This window comes from Salmo trutta, chromosome 17, assembly GCF_901001165.1.
Source record: "Salmo trutta chromosome 17, fSalTru1.1, whole genome shotgun sequence".
NCBI lineage: Eukaryota > Metazoa > Chordata > Actinopteri > Salmoniformes > Salmonidae > Salmo > Salmo trutta.
Genome location: NC_042973.1, coordinates 53,215,257 through 53,234,446, shown reverse-complemented (window position 1 = coordinate 53,234,446; position 19,190 = coordinate 53,215,257). Strand labels below are relative to the sequence as shown.

General features: G+C 41.7%; 1 protein-coding gene and 2 long non-coding RNA genes across 3 annotated transcripts; 2 read left to right on the top strand and 1 right to left on the bottom strand.

The window, feature by feature from the left end:
* The first annotated feature begins 223 nt into the window (after positions 1-223).
* LOC115152411 (uncharacterized) lies at positions 224-1,596 on the top strand. The gene is made up of 4 exons (XM_029697265.1): positions 224-360; positions 505-633; positions 731-952; positions 1,052-1,596. Exons 1-4 carry the CDS (start codon positions 345-347, stop codon positions 1,423-1,425), a joined length of 741 nt encoding a protein of 246 aa, XP_029553125.1. The 5' UTR covers positions 224-344; the 3' UTR covers positions 1,426-1,596.
* Positions 1,597-11,089: 9,493 nt separating this feature from the next.
* Positions 11,090-11,409, bottom strand: LOC115151330 (uncharacterized). Its single transcript, XR_003867279.1, has 2 exons — positions 11,355-11,409; positions 11,090-11,252 (listed from the first exon to the last, which is right to left on the bottom strand). It is a non-coding gene; the product is annotated as an uncharacterized LOC115151330 (long non-coding RNA).
* Positions 11,410-11,557: 148 nt separating this feature from the next.
* LOC115151329 (uncharacterized) lies at positions 11,558-14,157 on the top strand. The gene is made up of 5 exons (XR_003867278.1): positions 11,558-11,610; positions 12,932-13,046; positions 13,141-13,225; positions 13,808-13,907; positions 13,991-14,157. It is a non-coding gene; the product is annotated as an uncharacterized LOC115151329 (long non-coding RNA).
* Positions 14,158-19,190: the final 5,033 nt, after the last annotated feature.

Genomic DNA, 19,190 nt, shown 5'->3' with positions numbered 1-19,190 from the left:
ATTTTCTAATCAGCGCATATACTAACGGTCCCCCACCCCGGGATATAAATTTACAACGGACACCCCAACGCGGTGCTATGAAGCATAAGTGCAATATCGGCAGACCGAATATGTCGAGACACCCGCCTGTGGTTTTGGGTCTCTAGACATTCGAGTACTTTATATGGCCCTTTTTTTGCATACAGGATGACGCCCGAAAAAACGGCACCCCCCAGCTCTGTAAACTCATGGCAGGATAGTGAAACTATCCAGACCGTAAGACATCCCGTAGCGCACCTCAAAAGACTCCGGGCCAGCAGACAGAAGAGTTATCAGGCCAACAGATAATCTCGGAATCGGTCCTAATGGAGCTTTCTGAAGGTGAGTTAGTGAAAATAATATATTAGATTTGGAGAGGTATTTTCAGGGACAATGATTTTAAGGTAATATGTCAAATGCCCGTATTCTCATATTTTAAAAATGTGTATATTTCGTATATATGTTAATATTATCTAACGTCTGTAGGCTCGCAATCCTTTACGCAGATGCTCCGTGGGCTAGATGATTTGGAACCGAATTTGTCAGAGAGGGATTCTCAGAATCAAACTGCGTGCAGCGCCGAAAGCAGCCAGTCTCCGTCACACTATTGTAGACGTAAGTTCAATAGTAAATAAAAAAAATCCCTAAGAAAATGTATACATTAAAAACAAAGTGTGAACCCTATATTAAAAGCTATTTTTTGTGTTTACAGCGGACAGACCCAAAAGAAGGATCACGGGTGCTTCGTGTACTCTGAACGAGGACATCGATGCTATTCTGCCTTTCTGTTCGAACGGGTTTACCCTAACACCACCCAGGAACCAAGCGACATATTTCCACCCCAAACAGGGCACAACATCGGCGCAAGTGCATTGCGAAGAATCTCCCAGGCCCAAAAAGTTACTTCTTCAAGAAACGGCCCTACACGGACATGGTATGAAGCCCTTATGTTATTAGTAATACAGAGTTTATTATAATTTATACATTTTTATGATTGAAAATGCTAAAACAATGACAAATAATGTTTTTACAGACTCCTCCCCGGCGTATAACGGCACAGAAGACCATACACACCGAGAACCCGCGGAGGATTTCGGAGCGCCTGACATTCACAATAAAACAAGGAAAACTGATGATTTCAACGTTTTAAATGACATTTCACAGGTAGACGACTGGCTATTCTGTAACGCAGCCAATCTTCTTGATTCCTCCAATTCTTATGTAGAAACACCCAAACCTGAAATAGACCAAGCGGAGTTTATCAAGGCCTTTTCAAAGGCTCTAAAATCCAGAAATGTCTTGCTACACCAACGAATGGTTGATTTACTCGAGCGGCAATACAGTCAGGATCTATCCTTCTGGCATAGAACAATGCCCCGGTTGTTAAAACGCAAATACCGGCGCTAAAACCAGTTACCGAAATGGACGTGCCTATAATTGAGACAGTTGAAAGCCTTTTGGCGAAAATACCCGCCGATCTACTAGCTTTAATTGAACGGATGAACGAGGGTGGGGTATCAGACATAATTCCGATAGACGAAAATCTATTTTCCCAAATTCCCGCCGACCTAATTGAAATAATTAAACATATGAACGAGTCAGGAACAACATATGAAAACCAATTATCTCAAATCCCGCCAGCCCTAGTTTTTTTAATAAACCAAATGAACGAGAGCCTGAGATTTTCTACATCTACCCCCCAAGCAGCCCGCTATTAATGCCCCTTTCAGAAGAGTCTGAAACGGAATATGATGTTTTTGAGGAATTGGAAATTTTCTAATAAATCAGGAGGGAGATGGTCTTGATAGAAGTGTCAGGGTTGTGTACAGAAATAAATTCAGAAATACAGAGATTAGACAGTTTTTCAATTTCACATGGGTGAATCAAAATCTCGATTATGCTGTTTTTTACGTGATGATTTTGGATACTCTGAACGAACTGTTAGAGAGGGCAAGAGATTATGGCGAACCTCGTGATGTCTTACAGTTGGAAATTTGTGGAGATAGCATTCAAAACTGTGTCTCTCTTATTTTACCCAATGGTGAAGAAGATCTTGAACAATTTATAGCCCTGCTGGAACGACTTGTTCAATCAAATTTATCCATCATAGCCGATAGGTCGCTGGAGCTTGTTGTGCAAATAATAAGGCATCCCCTGGGTGGTGGGGGGCAGAGAAGGAAGCTAGATAGCCTAATGCAATCAGAAATCATAAACAATAAAAGGGCATGCCTCATAAACGTTCACAATCACGGTAATAAGCTATGCTTTGCAATAGGCCTAGCACATTTACTAAACCCAGGATGTACGGATCTAGAGGCGTTGCAAAAGGCTAGAGAGCTTCAAAATGCTGTCGGTCTGGGTATACAGGATGCTGTCGCATTCTCTGACATAGTCAAATTTGAAAACTTTCTGAACATCAAGATTGTGGTTTTGTACCACAGTAGAGCTAATGCTTCTCTCTTGAAATTCCAAAACAACCCCCAACCTCATCCTCAGATCCTGTACTTTTATGTGCAAAACGACCATTACTATGCCATTACCAACATCGGAGCGTTTTTAGGCGCACCATATGTGTGTCCAGCCTGTCATACTGGCTACACCCGAAAGGGTGGCCACTCGTGCCGTTATAACTGTTCCGTATGTCTGGATGAAAAATGTCCGATGCAGCCCTTAAACCTGACACCCTGTGCCGATTGTCACAGGACATGCCGTTCGGCCTACTGTTACGAAAAACACAAAATTGAAACATGGCACCCCAAGGCCTGTAAATCTGTAAGCAGTTGTGATATTAACAGGAAATGTCCAAAATGTCAATGCAATTACAACCTTAAAATAGACAGCCCTAAACCTCATGTGTGTGGAATCATTCATTGCCCAATCTGTAAAGGGCCTTTGAAAAGCAGAGACTCTGAAGTTGTTCAAGAAGTGCCCCACGAGTGTTATATTCAGCCATTGGCTGAAGATGAACATTCAGAGAAATACGTTTTTTATGATTTTGAGACTAATCAACAATCAGGGGTTCATTTGCCTATTTTTGTATCTACCATGACTTTCAAGGGGGATAAGTGGTCAGCTGAGGGACCCAATTGTGCACTCCTCTTTCTAAAACACTTCAGAAAACCCCAGTACAGAAACTTTACGTTTATAGCGCACAATTCTAGAGCATATGATTCGTTACCTTCTTTTGAACCCTCTGATACAGCAAGGCGTTGCACCCAGTGTCAAAGCTCAAGGTAGTAAAATCTTGTGTTTTGTAGACCCCGCTTTCAACCAGAGATACATTGACAGTTTAAGCTTCTTACCCATGAGATTGTCTCAAATGCCTGAGGCCTTGGGTTTTGAGAACTCTGTGAAAGGTTGGTTTCCCCATTTTTTTACATCTGAGGAGAATTTACACTATATAGGATCTTATCCGAGACCTGAAATGTACGGTTGTGATCAAATGTCTCCCAAAGAGCGAGAGAGATTCATGACATGGTACGAGACAGTATGTCACAGCACTTTTGATTTCCACAAAGAGATGGAGTCATACTGTGACAACGACGTGGTTATCCTTCGCGAGGGGTGCCTCAGATTCAGAGCAGAGGTCATCAAAGATGCAGGCATTGACCCCTGGAGTTGTACAACTATTGCATCGGCATGCATGAAAACCTATCGTACACACTTTCTACCTCTAGCATCTATAGCTATCCCCTCGCCTGACAACTACCGACGCCAATTGAAGTCATACTCTAGTGGCTCCATTCAGTGGTTGGAGTACTTGGCCCAGGATAAAGACATTTTTATTCAACATGCTTTGAATAGGGGTGAGAAGGCGTTTGGGCCTTATCATGTAGATGGATACACACAGATTGACGGTGTTGAGGCCGTGTTTGAGTACAACGGTTGTTTCTTCCACGGGTGTAAATCTTGCTTTGAGCCACAGGCCCTGTGTGTCCTAACCCAAAAGACTTTTGGTGAAATGTACCTAGAGTTTCAAGACAAATGTGAATCTTTACAGGCTACTTATGGTTTGAAAGTGAATGTTATGTGGGAGCATGAGTGGACCTCACTCAAAAAGTCTGATCCTCATGTTCGAGCTTTCCTTTCCAGCTTTGACCCACCAGAACCCTTGGACCCACGACAGGCCCTGTATGGAGGCCGTACCAATGCTTTGACCTTGCGGTATGTAGCGCAACCAGACGAGACAATAGGTTATGTAGATTTTACATCTCTTTATCCTCATGTAATGAGTTCCTCATGCTATCCTATGGGGCATCCTGAAATTATTCACCGCGACTTTGACTTACCCCAAAACTATTTTGGTCTGATCAAAGCAACGGTCTACCCACCTAGGGGTTTGTTTATACCAGTGCTGCCTTACAAGGGACCTCAAGGAAAACTTTTCTTTCCCCTATGTCGCACCTGCAGTGAAAACAACAACCAGGAAAAGCCTTGTGATCACTCAGATCAGGAAAGAGCCCTTACAGCTGTCTGGGTTACACCTGAATTCACAAAGGCTCTAGAGAAGGGGTATCGTGTGAACAAAATCTTTGAAGTGTGGAACTTTTCCAGGAAATCAGACACTCTTTTTAAAGAGTACATCAAGACCTTCTTGAGATGCAAGCAGATGGCTTCAGGCTATCCTTCATCGGTCACAGATCAAGGGAGCAAAGACAAGTACATTCGAGACTATCATGACAGAGAAGGCATTCTTCTTGACCCTGACAGAATAGAGGTCAACAAGACCAAACGAAATGTGTCGAAATTGTACTTAAACTCGCTTTGGGGGAAGCTTTCGCAGAGATGCAATATGCTAACAACGTCGATCATTAAAGACCCCGAAGAATTTTTGGAATTTGTTTTTTCGGACCAATACGAAATTTCACACTTTTCATTCTTGAGTCAAGGCTTTGCCCTGGTGCAATGGAGACGTAACACAAAGTGGGTTCTACCCCCAGGTAATTTAAATGTGTTTCTTGCAGCATTTACCACGGCCTATGGCCGACTTGAATTGTACGCCCTCATGGAGCAGCTTCAGAGGAGGGTTCTTTACCACGACACAGACTCTGTGGTCTATGTAAGCAAACAGGGTGACTGGAGCCCCCCGCTTAGCAACTATCTGGGTGGTTTAACGAGTGAACTCAAAGATGGTGACCATATCACAGAATGGTCCTCCTGTGGGCCCAAAAGCTATGCTTTTAGGACTAAAGACAATCACGTGGTGTTGAAAGCCAAAGGCGTGACTCAAAACTACGAAAATGCCCCGCGTGTAAACTTGGAATCAATCACACGCTTGGTCGAGGGGTTCATAAACGATCGGAATAGTGACTTGGAGATTTTGAGCTCCTACAAAATAATTGTTAGGGATAAAAAGGGCTTCCATCTCAGGAATGCCCCACTTACTAAAAGATTCAGGGTAGTCTATGACAAGAGAATGCTTTTACCTAACGGGACCACACTGCCCTTTGGCTACTGACTTATGCTACAAGCCCCAGTGTGTCTTAAAGCTTAAGATATAATGGCTGCTGTAGAAGGTTTTGACCCCCGGTTGCAACTACCATTTTCGGCCTTAATCGCAGGCCCCTCCAACAGTGGTAAAACTTGTTTTGTAAAAAGTATTTTAGAGAATTCTGAACATGTGTTATCTCAGAAGCCTGACAATATTGTGTGGTGTTATTCATGTTATCAACCTATGTATGATGAATTGTTGAAGAAAATAAAAATCAAGTTTGTTGAAGGAATACCTGAATCCCTGTCTGATGATGAACTTTTACCTCCACATAAAAACAATCTGCTGGTTTTGGACGATATGCTATTTGCAGGTAGCGAACATCCTGAAATTGCACGAGCATTTACCCAATATACTCATCATAGAAACCTGTCTGTGCTTTACTTGGTGCAAAATGTGTTTCACCAAGGTAAAAACAGCCGTACCATCAGTTTGAACGCCAATTACATGGTTTTGTTCAAAAACCCTAGAGACAAACTACAAATTAACACTCTAGCTCAGCAGATGTACCCGGGAAGGAAATCCTACTTTATGGATAGCTATGAGGACGCTACCAAAGAGCCATTTTCTTATTTAATCGTGGATTTAAAAGCAAATACTCCAGAACACCTGAGGCTCCGAACAGGCCTGTTCCCGTGGGAGTGGCCGGCGGTGTACATTCCTAAAAAGTAACCGCTATGTCTCTGCGTTTAAAAAGAAACCTGCCCCTCTTGAGAAGCCTAGTTGGGGCTACAGCTAAAGAACGGAAGGCCATCTTGGATCACTGTTCTTCAGATCTCATATTATCCCTATGTGAGATTGCTTTGAATCTTCTCAAAGGGCGCATTCCACTCACCCTGACCCAATTAAAAAAATTAAAGAGACAAAAAACCGCGATCAGTCTTCGAAAGAAAAGACATAGCCTACAACAGTCTGGGGGTTTTCTTCTGCCGTTGCTAACTATAGCAGTACCCTTCATCACCAGCCTTATTGCTGCCAGGCGTGGGGGTTGAACACAGAGTGTGATGGCAAATAAAATGTACTTGGTGCCTCAACAAGAGTTGGATAGACTTAAAAAACAAATGCAGGGTCCTTAAAATATCAGACAAACAGCGAAAAATGATTTGGATACGGCCATGAAGGATGTTTTGAACCGAAAAGAATTGAACCCCTATGATAAGGTTAAAAAATACACAAACCTCTTGCAAAGGTATTTGACCTTGGTAAAACAAGGTGAGAGAGATACCAACCATTTAACGCTTTCCCTACCTGAACCTTTAAAAGATGACGCGCTTAGAGAGAGCCATCCCCCGGTAATGCCTGTACCTGCGATCTTACCGGCTGAAGATCATATGCCTGTTGAAGATAATGTTATGCATGACATGTTGACACATGTTCCGGCACGTAACAGGAAAAATGCTAGATACATTATGAACAAGCTAAAAGACTCAAAGGGGACCGCTACTTGGAATGACAAAGGAGAGTTTATCCTTCAGGGCGCTGTTGTCAAGGGTTCACATATGTTTGACTTGCTTAAAAGTACCACGGCAGCCCACAAGGTTGCTGATGACCAAAGACCACCAGGGTGGCCTCAGTTTCTTAAGGCCCTGGCAATCGTCAACATTCCCCTCTCGGGGGTACCTAACCATAAGCTTCGCCAACAGATTCAAGCTTTAAAACAAAACCCTTCACCGAGCTACAGCACCCCTAAAGATGTCCCAACAAACCCTCCCCCCTATGAAGGGGATGATGATGACTCATTTAGCCCCATGAACGCCTCCGGACCTTTTCCTAATCCCGATCTCTCGGGGTGGTTAGACTTTTGAAGGAATTTTGAATGAATTTTGAATGACTTTTGAACGACTATGATTAAATTCAATAAAGTTTATTAGAAAAAATAAGCAATTTAACATTTGTGGCATTCTTGAAACATTTGACGTGAGCATACGCCTTGATTACACGGTCTTAAAGGACACATATTTGAACACTTTTGATATTTTCTAACAAAACAATCTACCACGCTATCATTACTTCTTAAATCATCATTATAAAGAGACATAACATCTTCAAAAGAAACTCCACGGGCTCTTTGGCACAGGTAGAATACACAGTGTTGACCACATTTAGTGGAAAGGTTATCTTGCACTTGTTTGATGCTGTAGTAGATCTTTGATCCGTTTTTGGTCAAAAAATCTTTAATAGATTTGGGAAAATGTGAAAAACCAGGGGGAAAGCCGTAGGAATCAAAAAAAGTTGAGATTTTTCTTCCTCCTTCATCTTCTAGTGTCACAGCTAGCCAGTGTTCACCTGGCATGTGTTTAGGATGGGTATTGACAATAAACATGGCCGGCCGCTCAGGCCATTTCTCAATAGGTAATTCATCACAAGCCCACACTCCATAAATTTTTTTCCAATCAAGCGGGTCATGAGCCCTTCCAACTCTTGGGTATTCATGTCTTTGCTCAACAGTCCTTAATAATAATCCACAAAGACCTGTCTTCGGGCATTCACTTCCAAGATTGAATCAGAGCACGCATAAACAATCATGCTAACTGTACAGGCTAAAGGTGTACGGAAACGCATTTCCAGCCTGAGGTTGCCTTGGGACACCACAGACAGATTTCCTGAGGTGTCATCATCGGGGGATAAATTGAAAGCATACAATGTGTAACCCTCTGCAAAATCATTTCTGTCAATAGGTAAAGAGAGATCTTTTAGATGCCTCCCGGTAGCCAGGAATAGATTGTAAAATTCTCGCACAGATATGTTGTTATTAAATTGCGGTTGGAAAGCCTTAGCAGGGACCTGACGTCCGTCCTGACAGAGAGCTGCATACTCTGCATTGAAGTGTTGAAAATTAAATGGGTTTTTATGTAAGCTGCCCGTATTAGAGGCGTGATCAACCAAACCTATAACCACATAGTGGGGTAAAGGGCCTAGAAAAAGGTTTTCCTGACTGCAGATTCTACTGCCCACAGGTATGCTAAAGGTTTTCATGGTAATTCTTTGGAGAGGGTAAAGGGCATTTCCTTTCATCAAAGCCTGTGTGTGACCCAGACGAACTGCCGGAGATACAGACACTTTTTTAATAAAAAGCGTTGCCCCCAACACTTTTAAACTAAAGTCACCGTCTTGGGCAGACATCAGACAAAACTCATCCTTGGCCCTGGTTAATTTGAGTCTTAAATCAACCGAATTTAAGAGTAAACGTTCTTGAAAGAAAATGTCAGAGTGTATAGGCCCTAGCAGATGAAACTCTCGAGATTCGACACAGTAGCGAGCGCGTGCCTCCAGTCCTTTGTTTGCACCGGTGGAAGGGTCTATCGATTCCATAGAGACTCCTGCAGTATCCTTGCTAAACAGCCCGGCGCTGAATTGTGTCTTGAGAGTGTCTTCGGAGTAGTTGAGTAAACACTCCATGATGGCCCTATAGGGGTATGTGGCACTGCTTTGACTGATTAGACGTTCACCCAAAGTCACATCCACTTGGGAGAAGATGGTGGCCAAGGGGTAATTAATGAGACTCACTTTGGCATCGTTTGCAATATTAGTACCATCTCTTTTGGTCACTTTTAGACGTAAATGCACCAAGGTGTTGTTGAGGTCCAGATAGTTGTCACCGTGGCCTGGTATGAAAAATTCTATAGGACCGTTGTCGGTAATGGCCGAGAGTGGCGCTATCTCCACATAACAGGACCTGTCTATTGAATGTTGGGTTAAGGGGGCCGTGAAAAGATCGAGCTCTGTCTTTATAGCTTCAGAGGACATGCGGTGTAAAAGAGCCATGTTTCTTGGTTCTTTTAGAAAATACTTCCGAGTATTCTTTTTGTCGTTTTAGGTCCAGACCTCCTCACTTTACCACGTCTTTGACTTACTGAGTTTCTTTTAACGGTTAACCTCTGCTTTTTAGGGGCAGACCTGAGCCTTATACCTGGAGGTCTCTTTTTTGGTCTTCGAGACAACATCATAAGCCCCGAGCCTTCTTGATGCTCGGCATCTGGTGACGCCCTTCGGGTCATAGCATTGGCTACAACCTCACTTACTATATTTTTAGCCGCTGATTTTAAATGCGGTTTGGCTATGCTGAGGCCTCTCTTCATAAACGGTAAAACAATCCTAAAGAGGTTACGAAATATACCGCCTATCCCCGAACCGTACATGGTCGGGGATCCATGATAGCCGGGTAACCCATTACCCACTTGATCAACATAGTATGAGACGTAGCGGTTAGGGTCGAGATGGTGGTTTTGTTCCATAACCATTTTTATTTTATTTTGTATTATGTTTCTAAAAAAAACCTATATAAAATAATAATATATAATACTAATAAGACATTATATATGTAGAGAGGCTTTGGAGGGCCTAAAGTGGAGTTTTAAAATCGTTTTACCATAAGTAAATTCGATGTTTTCGTTCTGATCCGTTTTAAGCTCAACCAGAATGTTCTCAATATATTTCTTGCTTACAGGTACGTAGTGTGGCTTGTCGTAGATGACTGTGACTATCCCTCCATCCTTTCCCTCTATATGAACTGTTCTCAGGAGGGGCACACAACTGTCTCCTACCCTTTGATATGATATGATGTCGGTATACACAAATATGTTGTAAAACCCTGCATATATCCGCAGGGAATGGGGTTATTTTATCTTTCACATACGTCCATTTATTGGGAACCAGCCCCAACATGTAGGCTAAATTACCGGTGGTCTTTATACCCCTATCCGCAGTCCCTGAGATTTGTACACGTTTATGAATAGGGTTGTAGCTCAAGAGTATTTCCGTATTGTTCTGGGTTAGGAGTTCATTCAACTCTGAGACGATCCTGTCTACGGTTCTATAGAACCCTTTTTTAATCTTTATAAGTTTCGCAGGTTCCGATATCCTTTTGCAATAAAAATCCCGGTCCTTCTCTTTGATATTATACCAGCTGTGGGGGTATGTAATCTCGCTGAGACCTACTTCCCAGGCCTCGGATAACTCTATAGGCTTTGGAAAGTTGGTTGTATAATTAGAACTTTGATTCTTACTATATATGTGTGCAGACGCATTACTGGGGAGGGTCAGGTAGAAGCCGCTATGTTCCATGATGCACTCCCGTGTACACTCGAATGACGATGTATTTATCATGCCTGAGGGTTTAAGTTAACCCCCGTTGCCTCCACCACATCTTGCTCTAAAACCCAACTGTTAAACTTTTGGGGCCAGTTTTTCCAACGGACCAAGACCCATTTTTTGCCCCTTTCTCTCTTATGATCTAGAATTTCCTCCACGTGAAAGACTTTGTCTTTAACCACCTGTACCTTCTGTATACATGTTCATGTATTTAACCCTCTGTTTCCCCCATGTTTGTTGTGCGTGATTATTTCTATGTTCAGTTCGGTTCATGATGGCTGGTTTTTCCACGGGTGCTGTGTTCACCCGTGCGTAAAGTTTACCGTTGGTTATTGGTCAAGTGTATTTGTTTTACCTTGTACCTTTTTTTGAGTAAAGTAGTTGCTCACTCATTTTGCTCTCCTGCGCCTGACTTCATGCACCAGCTACACTCACCTTCTGTCACGATTCTCTAAAGCCGAACCCAGAAGCAGACCAGGACAAGGTGAGTTGAACGAAGATGAGTATTTATTTACAGACTCATGTGAAAGCAGAATAATCCAGGAGACGGAGCGGGCAGCGGAGGTGAGTTGGTGAGAGTAATAGGCAGATCCAATGTCACAGAAGCCACCGACGACCAGGCAGGGGTGGGGTGAATGTTCCGGGAGAATGACTGTAGACAGAGTAAATGGAGGTGAGTACACGGCAAGCAAAAAGTACAGAACAACAAAACTAACTCTAGTAAACTTGAGGCTGATACGCTGACACAACATACTGTTCATTGCAAACGATCCGGCAGGGAATGGATGTCAGTGCTTATGAAGAGAAGAGGTGATGATCAGGACCAGGTGTGCAGATAGCTGATGAGATGCAGGTGCGGGTAATCGAGAGATCTACCGCCTAGCTTCGTCGCCCGGCAACCAGACAGGGTGCGTTCAGGAACCTCAGGAAACAGACGCCAAGACAGAAAACAGGCAACTCGGGCAGGAAACAGACTCAGGAAGCGGGATTCATGACACCTTCTGACAAAGGTACAACTTCCTATTGAGAAAATAAGACGACTCAATGTCCTGTTTAGATTTACTGACATGAAAAGAAGCATTTACAAGCAATCTATCAAATGTATTTTATAAAGCCCCTTTTACATCAGCAGTTATCTCAAAGTGCTTATACAGATACCCAGCCTGAAACCCCAAAGAGCAAGCAATGCAGATGTGGAAGAAACCTAGAGAGGAACCGGGCTCTAAGGCGTGGCCAGCCATTTAGCCAGATTATTTTTCAAGTTGTTTAAACATTCATAGATGACCAGCAGTAATAAATAATAGAGGTTTATAGAGGGTGCAATAGTTCAGCACCTCAGGAGTAAATGCCAGTTGGCTCTTCATAGCTGAGCATTTAGAGGTTGAGACAGTAGGTCCGGTAGAGAGAGACAGGATCAAACAGCAGGCCTGGGACAAGGTAGTACCTCCGGTGAGCCTTGAGCAGGTCAGGGTTCCATAGCTGCAGACAGAAACAGCAGAGGCTGGATCAGCAGCACAACTAGGTGGACTGGAGACGGGGACAGCCAGGAGTCATCCGGCCAGGTAGTCCTGAGGCATGGTCTTAAAGCTCATGTCCTACATCCTTTATTTAACTTGAGTGTAGACAAAGCCCTAGAGGTTTGTAACTTCACATGATTTAGCCTACTTGTCAATCCAGATCTAAATATTGGATATACTTTTTACTGTACACTGTTGATAGTAATTTTTCCCACGCTAATCACTGAATGGCCTACTACAATGATGTGGTCAGGTTGAGACTTCTAAGTCATAATAACACAGAACACACACACGTCAGATTGCAAGGGCAAGTACAATGAGCAGTTGGGAAAATGAAGTCTGCTGTGTGGGTTGCCAGATATACACACCCAATCTTAATTGATTTGTTTTATTGTATTTATTATGGATCCCCATTAGCTGCTGCCAAGACAGCAGTTACTCTTCTTCGAGTCCAGCAAAATTAAGGCAGTTATACAATTTTAAAAACATTACGATACATTCACAACACATTAAGTGTGTGCCCTCAGGCCACTACTCTACTACCACATATCTACAACAACAAAATCCTTGTGTGTACAGTGCGTATGTTATCGTGTGTATGCATGTGTCTCTTCACAGTCCCCGCTGTCCCATAAGGTGTATTTTTATCTGTTTTGTAAATCAAATGTTACTGCTTGCATGAGTTTCTTAATGTGGAATAGAGTTCCATGTAGTCATGGCTCTATACTACCGTGCGCCTCCCATAGTCTGTTCTGTTTAGGTTAGTGTGTAGTCAAGGCTTTGTCATTAAAATTATATTGTGCCCATTTTTCAGATCTGCCAACCTGCTCAGTGGGTGACAGGTCTTTCCACCAAGCTGTTCCAGGCCTGGAGTGGCACGCTGGAACTTCCAGAGGCTTGTAGACCTGAAGCAGTGTGATGTGGTCCAGGTAATTATCAAACACACGTATACACACTCACTCAATCATTCTGTTTTGTTGTATAATTATTTTAACTTAAGAAAATTGTTCCTCTCTCTTTTAGATCTGACACCCCTATTAGCTCAACCAGTCTTCACAACTGCAGTTTGCCGCTGTATCTGCTACACCGGTCACGACAGGTGATACAGGTAATTATCACATGCATGTATACACACATGCACACTCTCCCTCGCTTGGGGCCCTATTCAATCACGTCCGTTTTAGCCGACATCCACATAGCGGTTGTTTTGGCGATGTCTGAGGTAGAACTGTGTTAGAGCTGTCAAATTCACAAGCGGTTCCTGGCATTATACCTAAAGCGGACATTGCCATTGGCTGCACGGAGTTGCATTAACAGAAATCTCATGCAGCCCTGTTTACAAGTTAGAACACTGGAATTTGAGATGTAATCTACACCTCGATTAGGCTGATAGAAATCCTCATTATTTAGTTGAATGATTTTGAATTTGAGTGGCATTAATTCTATATAACCTACACTTTCTCGTTCTGAACTTGTAACGTGAGTAGGACGGGTGTAGTTTTGTGACAATGATCAAGAGCTGCTGCTTTGATAGATCCAACAGTTACACCTCCGACATGGCCAAAACATCAGCTATGTGGTGTCCGCTATCACCGGTTAACACTTGATCTAATTGAATCTAGGCCTTACACTCATTGTCTATTTAGTTGAATAATTATTGTCAGTTAAGAAAATTGTGCCTCTCTTTTAGATATGCCACCCCCTACTGTGGTATTTAATTTACCGGCTGCACCAGTTCCTACTACACTGGCCGTGAAGGGAGACACTTGAGGATACCCAGATGGATACAGGTTATTCAGAAATATATTGGGTATGCTCACTCACACCAACATGTTGTTGAGTGGTATTCTTACTTTGTGCATCTCTCTTTCAGATCTGCCTTGCTCTCCACTACCTGACAGCCTCACCCAGAAGTGCATACACTGGGCCTATCAAGATTGACAAAGCAGAGATGGGTGGCTGACAAGGAAAAATAAAGCAACACATTATCCACAATTACAAGTTGTAATTACTTGTTTATTAAATGTTTGCTCCATTTTATTTTAGGATTGGCGATATCTACTCCTTCATATCCATTCTCAGTATCTACATAATTACTCTAAATATCTATCAAATCAAAGTGTGATTGATAATGTTGTAAAAGACTATGGCTTAATGTGAACAGTTTGAGGAAATTATGTGTGCTTTTTTTGTTGACGGGGGTGGCAGCATCATGTTGTGGGGGTGCTTTGCTGCAGGAGGGACTGGTGCACTTCACAAAATAGATGGCTTCATGAGGCAGGAAAATTACGTGGATTTATTGAAGCAACATCTCAAGACATCAGTCAGGAAGTTAAAGCTTGGTCGCAAATGGGTCTTCCAAATGGACAATGACCCCAAGCATACTTCCAAAGTTGTGGCAAAATGGCAAACTGTTGGGGCTAGGGGGCAGTATTTGCACGGATAAAAAACGATAAAAAACGTACCTGATTTAAACTGGTTACTACTCTTGCCCAGAAACGAGAATATGCATATAATTAGTAGATTTGGATAGAAAACACTCTAAAGTTTCTAAAACTGTTTGAATGGTGTCTGTGAGTATAACAGAACTCATATGGCAGGCCAAAACCTGAGAAGATTCCATACAGGAAGTGCACTGTCTGAAAATTTGTTGTCCTTCTGTTGCATCTCTATCAAAAATACAGCATCTGTGCTGTAACGTGACATTTTCTAAGGCTTCCATTGGCTCTCTAAAGCTGCCAGAAAGTGGAATGGGGTGTCTGCGGTATCTGGGCAAAGAACAGCAGCAGAGTTTGTAAGTGGTCAGCCTGGGGACAGTGAGACTGAGATGCGCGTTCACGAGACTACTCCATTTTTTTTCTTTCAGCCTTTGAATAAATACAACGTTGCCCGGTTGGAATATTATCGCTATTTTATGAGAAAAATCGCATAAAAATTGATTTTAAACAGCGTTTGACATGCTTCTAAGTACGGTAATGGAATATTTTGAATTTTTTTTGTCACGAAATGCGCGTTACCCTTCGGATAGTGACCTGAACGCACGAACAAAATGGAGGTATTTGGATGTAACTATGGATTATTTGGAACCAAAACTACATTTGTTGTTGAAGTACAAGTCCTGGGAGTGCATTCTGATGAAGAACAGCAAAGGTAATACAATTTTTCAAATAGTAATTCTGAGTTTAGTGAGCCCCAAACTTGGTGGGTGTCAAAATAGCTAGCCGTGATGCCGAGCTATGTACTCAGAATATTGCAAAATGTGCTTTCGCTGAAAAGCTATTTTAAAATCTGACATAGCGTTTGCATAAAGGAGTTCTGTGTCTATAATTCTTAAAATAATTGTTATGTTTTTTAGTAAATTAGTAATTTAGTAAATTCACCGGACGTTTTCGGTGGGTATGCTAGTTCTGAACATCACAAAATATGCATGTATTGTATAACATAATGTCCTAGGAGTGTCATCTGATGAAGATCAAAGGTTAGTGCTGCATTTAGCTGTGGTTTTGGTTTTTGTGACATATATGCTTGCTTTGAAAATGGCTGTGTGATTATTTTTGGCAGGGTACTCTCCTGACAATCTAATGTTTGCATTCGCTGTAAAGCCTTTTTGAAATCGGACAATGTGGTTAGATTAACGAGAGTCTTGTCTTTAAAATGGTGTAAAATAGTCATATGTTTGAGAATTTGAAGTTATAGCATTTTTGAGGTATTTGTATTTCGCGCCACGCGATTCCACTGGCTGTTGACTAGGGTGGGACGCAAACGTCCCACCTAGCCCATAGAAGTTAAGGACAACAAAGTCAAGGTATTGGAGTGGCCATCACAAATCCCTGACCTCAATCCTATTGAAAATTTGTGGGCAGAACTGAAAAAGTGTGTGCGAGCAAGGAGGCCTACAAACCTGACTCAGTTACAGCAGCTCTGTCAGGTGGAATGGGCCAAAATTCACTCAACTTATTGTGGGAAGCTGGTGGAAGGCTACCTGAAACGTTTGACCCAAGTTAAACAATTTAAAGGCAATGCTACCAAATACTAATTGAGTGTATGTAAACTTCTGACCCACTGGAAATGTGATGAAATAAATAAAAGCTGAAATAAATCATTCTCTCTACTATTATTCTGACATTTCACATTCTAAAAATAAAGTGGTGATCCTAACTGACCTAAGACAGGGAATTTGACCACTACAGCAGCAAGTTACACAAAAAGTTAGAGCCTATGGGATATTCATCTACTTTTCAGCAGGAAGCCTAGTGGTTAGTGCATTGGGCCAGTAACCGAAATGTTGCTGGATCGAATCCCTGAGCTGACAAGGTAGAAATCTGTCATTCTGCCCCTGAACAAGGCAGTTAACCCATTGTTCCCCAGTAGGCTGTCATTGTAATAAGAATGTGTTCTTAACTGACTTGTCTGGTTAAATAAATAAAACAATTCTGCAATTCATTTATATTCACTACAGACCTTACGGTACAGCTGTTTTTGTAACTGCATTACCATTTGCTTTTCTAATTTTCCAAACATCTACCGTTTTGACCATTAATGGAAGAAGTTAAAGAAAAAAGTTCAAAAGGTATGACATCTTTCCCTACTTCTCTGCTTGTCAAGTCAAAAATCGGATTTGAAATCGAGCCTACCAATCTGTAACTAGAGCTGTTTTCGTAGCCAATCACCTGTCTCTTTCTAGCTGCTGAAAATCATTTAAGAAGCAATTCAATTCATTACTTTCCAAATCACTACCGTTTTGACCACTAACCCAACAAGTTAGACAAAAATATTTTTTAATCTTCCCCTACTTCTCTGCTTGTCAAATCCGAGTATATTTTTTTAAATCGGGTCTACTATTCTCTAGGAAGAGAGCAATTTAAGTAACCCCTCGCCTGCTCTTTTCTAAAAACAGCTCTCTGTGTCCTTATTGAGATTCCAAAATGGAACCGTTGCTAGGATACTCACTGACACTGAGGGCCAAAATGATAAGAAGAGAGAAGACAGTGGCTACGTGAAATCATTTTTACCCAAATCAGCTAATAATTCCACTTTGCAAGTTAAATCCTTAACAGCTTCATCTACCTCTCTGCTACTGAAATCTGGCGTTTGGACAAAATGTTTTATTCGGATCAAAAAAGACAAAAAGGAATAGATGTGTCTTGGTTTTTATTTTATTTTTATTTTTTTCACCTTTATTTAACCAGGTAAGCTAGTTGAGAACAAGTTCTCATTTACAACTGCGACCTGGCCAAGATAAAGCAAAGCAGTGTGACAAACAACAACACAGAGTTACACATGGAATAAACAAGCGTACAGTCAATAACACAATAGAAAAAAAGAAAGTCTATATACAGTGTGTGCAAATGGATAATTGTCTAATTTTAATGCTGAGTACGAGGTCTTTCCCAATTCAGACATCAGTATCAACCTGTCTTTCAGTCAGAGGACTCCATGACCAAATCCTCTCTCCTGTCTTCCATCTGTTGAAAACAGAGGTAGAGATGATGAGTGACACATGTATTCGTGACACATGTATTCGTGACACAAGCGGTGGTGTTATCTTGTCCGTAAATTCAGTTTGTCTGCTTGTAAATTCTGTTTATTGAGTCAATTTCCTGTACATGCAAATGTATTTGGCGAATAAAGGTGATTCTGGTTCTGATATTACTAAACACTTGTGATGTCCTGTCTTATTAGTAATCACCTTTTGTCCCTTCTGAGGTCTTTGCCAGCACCAGTAGATCAGCTCCAGACCCATCTCATCACAGATACTGGTCATGAAGGAGCCTGACTTACAGATCCGACCCAGCTCCAATCACAGAGAAAGAGAGGGTGGGAGAGCGAGAAAGACTGTCACCATATAGTCATGGAAGCCAACATAAAATACACGGTTGAACATAGCCAACCAGAGATTATGATTCACAGCTAATTCACAAGGGACATGTAGCAGCATGGCACTGATTGGTTGGCATTACTCACCCTGGCCCAAGAGTAGTCCATTACGGCAACATGGATGGGGGGCACCTCCTTACAACATACAAGACACAAACACACACACAGCTCTGATTACATTATCAATGGTGGTTATGTCCTCCATTACTCTGAAACGGGACTGGTGTCTGGTCACTGCATCCTTATCTGATGATCATTATTTTTGCCCTAGAAAATACACAATAATGTTGTTTCTTGTTGGCATCTTTTTGGAGGTTAGCTGAAGCCCTAAAATGCTAGATAGCTAGTTGACTTGATTATTTAGCAGGGATCTTACAGTAGCTAGCCAGTTCGAGTTGAAATAATATTGAAAGCAAGCTAGCAACATGCATCAAACATATCAGGTTTGCTTGTATATAAGCTAGCTAGCTAATGTTATGGTTCTTCGAACAACTTATAGGTGTTCCCCCACAGTTTCAATTTGAAGAACCTCTAAAGGATACTCCAGGAATCTTTTATTTTTAGAGTGTACTTTTAGACTTTTACTCAAGTAGTATTTTACTGGGTGAATTTCACTTTTACTTGAGTGATTTTCTATTTAAGTATCTTTAATTTTACTCAAGTATGACAATTGGGTGCTTTTCCACCACTGCCAGGTTTTCTGAGCAATCTTTCGAATTATTAGGACATGTAAACATTTCCAGCTGTGTATTTCTGTGCATGTGCTAGCACCAGCAACACGAGCTTCCCTCTTTTACGCGAGTGAAGTGAGTTCGGAAAAACTGAAAGAATGCATCTTAGAAATAATGTTAAAATACAAACTTGATCAAAAAGGCTTCCCAAAAACAACATGGTCACTGAGGTAGAACGTTTATTTTGATTGCCGATTTTCTGCATTTATCAGTCCCATCATCAGGTAACCTGATATCAGATGTGTCCATGTAAATAGGAATATAATAAATCATTATTTTTGCAAAGCATGTAAACGTTTAAATCAAACTATTATATTCATCTGACAACTCACAATAATCATATTATTGTGTGCATGTAACCATCCTCAATGAAGTCAACTGCATTTGTAAGCAAAAGTCACAAGGGGGAGACATTGAGTTAGATTATACTCAGTCACATCCCTTTAAGGAGGATGCGGGCTATGA

Coding starts and splice junctions, on each gene's coding strand:
- LOC115152411 (XM_029697265.1), top strand. Junction 634..730: donor TCCGTCACACTATTGTAGAC/GTAAGTTCAATA, acceptor TTGTGTTTACAG/CGGACAGACCCAAAAGAAGG. Junction 953..1,051: donor AACGGCCCTACACGGACATG/GTATGAAGCCCT, acceptor ATGTTTTTACAG/ACTCCTCCCCGGCGTATAAC.